Raw genomic sequence first — 6,845 nt, forward strand, 5'->3', positions numbered from 1 at the left:
ATTCCAAATGCTAACTGTGATAAAGAAAGCAACAAAAAAAAATCTTCCCTCCTTTAAATACAAGCTTCACTGTCATGCACAGTTTGTCAGTTTCAAAAGGCATCGAATCTCCTGAAGTCTAAAAATAATTCATCTAGAAAGCAGCATAAGAGGTTCAAACTTCACAGACTTGTTATTCTAATTTTACAAACAATTCTCTAGTCAAAACCCTTCAAAGAAACGCAACATAAGAGGTTCAAACTTCACAGACTTGTTATTCTAATTTTACAAACAATTCTCTAGTCAAAACCCTTCAAAGAAATTGTGATAAAGAAAGCAACAAAACAAATTCTTCCCTCCTTTAAATACAAGCTTCACTGTCATGCACAGTTTGTCAGTTTCAAAAGGCATCGAATCTCCTGAAGTCTAAAAATAATTCATCTAGAAAGCAGCATAAGAGGTTCAAACTTCACATACTTGTTATTCTAATTTTACAAACAATTCTCTAGTCAAAACCCTTCAAAGAAACGCAGTCACAAATAACAAAACTTCTTCGGGAATAAGAGTGAAGGGAATCAAAAACAAAAACACAATGCAGGGAGATACTGGGAAAATACTCTGGAAAACAAAGAGCATAAAGAGCACAATGTAGACAACTAAAAAGTATTATAATGACTTGGAACTGTAAAATGCAAGTTAGGGAAGTGAATAATCAATATCAGAGAGTATATTATATTTCTGCTTGGGGCACTCAGAGTTTAAGTAGTATGTAAGAGAACTTAACTAGTTGTAATACAAATTTAAAAGCACTTAGAATTTAAAGAGTATGTAAGCAAGCATAACTCATTTGCAACACAAATACCTAGGTAGAGTTTAAAGAGTATGTGAGCCAAAATACCTCATTCCATCCCAATCTCTGACTGTTTATGAGATATTCATTGTCATTTAGTAGCTTCTGACCACGATAAGACAAGCGAAATTATGTCAATACATGTCGCCTATCAATAGGAAAAGATAAAACGAAATCAATTAATCATAACAAGTTGAAAAGAAAATAACAAAACCAAAATCAAAACCTGAGTATTGACCCTCTGGTACTCTCAAGGCGCCTCCAAAATAGAGATATCTCAGTCAAAGAAAATAACATAGAATCACAGAATCAGATAAGATTGAAACCAAATCACAAACCATTAAGTTTAACTAAAATTATAATCAGATCAAATTAATAATAAACAAATTAAATCTCAGAACATAGTAGAAACCTTTTAACTAACCTGAAAAGTGTTATGTAGTAGTGTATATACGCTATTAAAGAAACGCTATAAAATGTCATATCAGTAGTAGTGTATATACCCTTGATCGTGCAAATATAGAATTTCACAACAGAGGTTTTAAAAACCTGCTAACAACGTGACACTACTTAGATTTCATCTTCTCTTTCTCTTTTATATCTCACATTCAAATGTAGTCAATAATACGAGTACATCGTAAGGTACCACAGACATACATACTGATAGTTCCTTTCATACAAGAAATGCAGGAGGTCAAAGACTGTCTTGAGTGTGCTGAACAATGAGCCCAAATTCTATGTTTTTACCAAAATTCCATAAATTAATTATTGGGCCTCTTCTCCTCTACACTCTGAAGTTATGGTTATGTTATTAGGTCTATAGCAGGCAAGGCAATTTGGGAACCATGTGGTAATTGCAGTAACCACCTTACGGCTCTTCAAACTCTAGAATCTAGATAACGCCCCCAAAGAAATTGTTAATATTGTAATTTATTAGGTCTTTGGTTTTAGATTTTAGTCACATCAAATGTATTAAAGGTAGATCCCTGGTGTCTGAAGCCCACATGTTAGCTACAGAAGTTAGGAGCTAGTTTTTGTTTCTAGTTTGTTTCGTTGCCAGAAAAAATAACTTTTCGAGTTTGTCATTTCAGCTTATTATCGTGGAGCCATTGGTATTCTGCAGGTGTACGATGTTACTGATGAGTCATCATTTAATAGTAATATTCTCTACATACATTGGGACTTTTAGGAGTAGACCTTGGTTCTCTTTAATGACTAATTTCTGAATTCTATAAGGCCTCTTATGTTATGGATATCTGTGGCTTTTGAAAACAAACATGAATCAAATCCAAAAGCTCCAAGATCTTTAGCGATTACAGGAACAAATGTAGTTAACTGGGACAGTAGGCGGCTTACACGTCCCACTGTGCCAAGATGTGAGGTGCAGATGGGAAGGACCGAAAGAGAAAAGCCTAACTTACTAAGAACAAAAGAAAAGGTCCCTAAGCAGTGTAGTCTTTCCTGGATAAATTAAGGATTTGGGGCTTCTCTTGCTACCCTACTATAATCAGCAAATATCAGGTGATAAATCTTCTTGTACTACTGCTATTGCCCCTCCCTAAGCACTCACTAGAGTGAGAACAACCGTTTCCGTGGAAATGTATATTTCGGACAGAGAAGCTTTATCAGGAGGCCAAAACTTTCCTCTTTAACCATAATTGATTGTCTCTATACACAACCCTGAATTTTCTTAATAGCATTCAGTTTTAAGTAGTCTAAGATTTCCTTCTGGACAAAAAGTTGTTGAAATTGCAATAGGTAGAAAAGGAAATTGCATGAAAAAAAGACTTCTTATCTCCCCCATTATCATCCGCGAACCTTCATTATATCAAATTTCACCCAATAAACATCCCCCAAAATGATAATAAAACATAAATTTCAAATTTAAATTAAACCCCCAATTATGTCAGACTACAAAACTAGGGCATAATCAATCAATACTGAACACAGAAAAATAAACCTTGACAAATTAGAACTCAATCCACACTTCGCAGGAGGCTCTTCCTTCAAATTCGTCCCATTGTTAGATTCTCTGCATTCTTTATCTCAAGAGTTGTCAGCTCCCTTAGTTAGGTCTGTACATTACAAGTGCACAGAATGACTTTTCTTGAAGTAGCATTTGCTGATTTAGCCATTATTGAACATAGGATACTTACTGAGCGACGAGAGATACGCGGCTAAGAGCTCCACCTTTTGGCCCAACCAACTTCGCTTAACTGATCAAGATCATCCTTCACAGCATCACTGTCTTTCTGCATCACAATGTGTTTTTACACCGTCGCAATTTGCAAATACTAATCATCATTCTAACAGGTATAACAACTTGATCATACAAACATGAGAATATTTGATTTGTTGATATTATACTAGAAATCACCAAACAAGCTGACAAATTGTGATCTAAGGATGACATTTTATGAAAGATAATCCCACATAAACAGTGTTCTCATACCCAATTAATATCAGTTCTTAAGGAGTTTAAGACCTCAATTCCAGCCAACTCTATAACCCAAATACAAAAATTTGAAACCCTCGAACCAAACCCAGCTAGACAATGTGACTTTGTGAGTAGTAAATCAGTTAAATCACAACAAATTTATACAGACCCAGAAAAATCAGAGAACAATTTCCGATACTAGGTGATTCTGGAATTCATTCAATTCAATTCCCCGACGAAATCCTCTTCGATCCCTAATATGCTTTGTAATTTGCATCAGCCACAATTCATAGTAAAACTTTTAAAAAATTGAAGAAGAACATACGAAAATGAGAGGAAGATAAAGAAACCTCGCGTTGTCGGCATTGTATAGCATTGAAATCGTTGCTTTGATTGTCAGTCTTGAGAAGTTGAGAGTAGAGAAAAGGCGCAATCGAAAGGGTTTTGGGGGAGCAGGAGAAAACGGAAGAAAGAGAACCAATTTCTTTATTTTAATTTTTCTAAGTTATAATTTATTTTGTTTTATTTTTTAATGGATTTAATAGCGGTGTATTATGACGCGCTATAGTAAGTAGAGATATAACAGTGCTTATTTTATAAGCGCTATAATATGTAGTATTTAATATCTTTCACAGCGAAAAGGGCAAAAGCGCTATTAAAAAAACTCTATTAAATTACATTTCTGTAGTAGTGGCACTCTGTATTGAACTCCTTCAGACCCTGGATTTTGTTGATTTTTGACAGTGGAGCATGGCCAAGCCTGTGATGCCACAGTGTGGTTGCATTCATAGGTTTGGTATTTCTCACTGTTGTAGGAACAATCAAGTCTCCTGAAGCTGTCATAGCTGTTTTTCTACATTCTTTAATAGCAGTGTGAGGCACATTCTTGGCAATCTTTCTCATGGCTTGATTTATAGGCTCATTGATCAAGTAGTACAACCCATTTACAACTGTACCAACTACAATCACTTTAGATGTGAGTTGATCTTGAATCATGCAATGATCAGAGTGAAATATCACTTTGCATTTCCCATCTTGAGCAAGTTTCTTGACAGACAAGAGGTTGTGCTTGAAGGCTGGAACACACAACACATTTTTAAGTTCAAGATAATTGTGTAGTTTTACACTCCCAGTGTGACTGATATCTGATGTTTGACCTGTAGGTAAGTTTATTTGAGGGTTATCTTCACATCTTTCAGGATTGAGCATCACATTCAGATTCCCAGTCATATGGTGAGAGGCTCCAGTATCAATGATCCACTCTTGACATGTTGCATCAGCATAGTAGCAGCTCACCATTCCTGCAAAGCTTGTGTCCATTTCATCTTCTGTGTCTGAACCAGGGCCAGCTTTGGAGGGAATGGGGAGCAATTTCAGAAGCTGCTCAAGTTGTTGAGTAGTTAAAGTTGACCCAACAGAGCTAGATCCACCTTCACTGTGAGTGTGAGCATTTGCAGCCATCTTGTTTCTGTTTCCACCCTTTCCTTTGTTCCATTTTTTACCTCCCTTGAAGTTGTTGTGGGGGGTTTTGGGATAGTCTTTCCCTTGGTGTTTGTTGTTGTCTTTCCCTTTTCCTCTTGAGTCTTTCTTCCCAAGGGGATGCCAACTTGGATAACCAACTACAAACCAACATGTCTCCTTTGTGTGACCAGGTTTAGCACACTGAGAGCACACAGTGTCATTGCTCTTACTATACATGGCAACAGCATCAGATTCTTCTTTTCCTGGCCTATGTATGTCTCTTTGTGACTCTTCTTGCTGGAGGCAACTGCAAGCACTGTCCACTGTGGGTAGAGGTGTCATCATCAGCAATTGACTTCTCTGAGCACTATAACCATCATCTAACCCATTGAGAAATTGGAACAACTTTTGTTCTTCTTGTTGCTGATTCAAAGCACTTATGAAGGCATTGATTTCAGGTGTCATAGTGGTTATAGGTGGGTATATGTTCAATGCCTCAAGTTCTTCCCAAAGAGCCCTCATTTCTGTGTAATATTCTGAGACAAGTTTTCCTTGTTGCTTTGTCTCATATATGTCTTTGCATATCTTATACTTTCTAGAACCATTGGACACAGTGCATCTTTGTTCCAACTACTTCCAAATGGTTGCACTATCAGTCACAAACATGATAGGCTTCCTTATTCGTTCAGTAACATTAGACATGATCCAAAAGATGACCATGTTGTTGCAAGTATCCCAGTGATCCTGTTTAACTGCATCACTGGAATCACGTTTTACAGCACCTGTAACAAACCCAAGTTTTCTCTTTGCACCAAGAGAAATTTCCAGAGATCTTCTCCATGACCTGTAGTTTGAAGATCCCTGAAGTTTTTCTATGTTTATTGAGTTACTACCATCAGAAGGGTGAAGATAAAGGGGGCTGGTTGTTTCTATTGTAGTCATGGTATTGTTGTTGTTGTTAGACCTTTTTCTAGGCATACACTCGAAATATGAAAGCAGCAGAGGCTAAAGCATGCAGATTTAACTACAGACTATACTATTTGAATGCAAGACTACTTAAAGCTTCAAACTTTAGAATGAAACTAGTCTAGTAGAATAATTTTAGCAGTAATTTGAATGACATATTGTGCAATAAACGAACCTGGTTGCTCTGATACCATGAGAACATTCAAAGTTCTGATTTTTGAGTATTGCACACATTAGAGAAGCCATTCAACCCAGCATTTTCTTTCATTCATTTCAGTGAAGTTGTTTAATAAAAGAGCTTACAAATGCCTTATATAGGCGGCACAATCAACCTCAAAGTTGGTGCCCTAAAAGCATCTTTACAATCCCTAGACATGTGACTTAGAAAAGGACAAAATAGAAGATATGCTACCAATAAACAAACAGCAGCACTATACTACTACAGCTGGGCTGGGCTTCACTTTGTGACCCAATAATGGTCAGTATTCTCAACAGTTATTGTTGGTATTACATGCGCTGATAAGCAATCCGCAATCCAGTTGCCTCAGATTAAAATCTTCCTCCAAGAATACAGTTATGTCCACCAAAGACTTTGTTGGGTTTGACCGTCAGATTTTAGAGAACTTAGGTTCGGTTCTTGTATTGCCAGATATGGCGCAGGGATTATGGGGACATCCAATGTTACACTTCCAAGTCTCCATTTGATTTCTTTTTGGCTACTTGCATATTGAAGAGTGTTATTGCATAGGCCTAAACTGACAATTTCTTTGACAAGCTCATTTGAAGTTGACAGTATCTTAAGGGAAGTGTTTTGTTTCAGCAACTTTTCGGTAGGACCGCCTCACGGCGCGTGTAGGAAAGACCAGGTGAGACAATCACGCGCGCGTATCTTCACGCGCGGTATAAATTGACTTTTTTTCTCTCTCCTCTCATTTTCTGTAAACTCCATCTTCTCTCCTCTCATCGTTCTCCCTGTAACTCAAAACCCTAAACTCCTCCTTCGCGATATCTTCTTCTCCTCCGCCGCAAACCCTAGTTTCTTTCGCCGCGATTTCTACCACAAAACGAATTCCATGGATCTCTCACCGTCGTATCCACATGAAAACTTCAAGATTGATTATGGCTGGTGGTCGAGGTTGACGAATTCTCTTC

General features: G+C 37.2%; 1 protein-coding gene across 1 annotated transcript; it reads right to left on the reverse strand.

The window, feature by feature from the left end:
- Positions 1-498: 498 nt before the first annotated feature.
- Positions 499-5,669, reverse strand: LOC110791775 (uncharacterized). Its single transcript, XM_056831676.1, has 5 exons — positions 5,445-5,669; positions 3,945-5,357; positions 3,037-3,081; positions 878-934; positions 499-597 (listed from the first exon to the last, which is right to left on the reverse strand). Exons 1-5 carry the CDS (start codon positions 5,667-5,669, stop codon positions 499-501), a joined length of 1,839 nt encoding a protein of 612 aa, XP_056687654.1.
- Positions 5,670-6,845: the final 1,176 nt, after the last annotated feature.

This window comes from Spinacia oleracea, chromosome 1 (genome assembly GCF_020520425.1).
Source record: "Spinacia oleracea cultivar Varoflay chromosome 1, BTI_SOV_V1, whole genome shotgun sequence".
NCBI lineage: Eukaryota > Viridiplantae > Streptophyta > Magnoliopsida > Caryophyllales > Amaranthaceae > Spinacia > Spinacia oleracea.

Bases quoted from the DNA above. Each gene is read 5' to 3' on its own strand.
- LOC110791775 (XM_056831676.1), bottom strand. From the start codon at position 5,669: ATGACTACAATAGAAACAACCAGCCCCCTTTATCTTCACCCTTCTGAT. The intron at 5,358-5,444 runs GTCATCTTTTGG...ATTTGGAAGTAG, and splicing joins GGGATACTTGCAACAACATG to TTGGAACAAAGATGCACTGT. The intron at 598-877 runs GTATTTTGGCTC...TTTGTTTTCCAG, and splicing joins AGAGATTGGGATGGAATGAG to AGTATTTTCCCAGTATCTCC.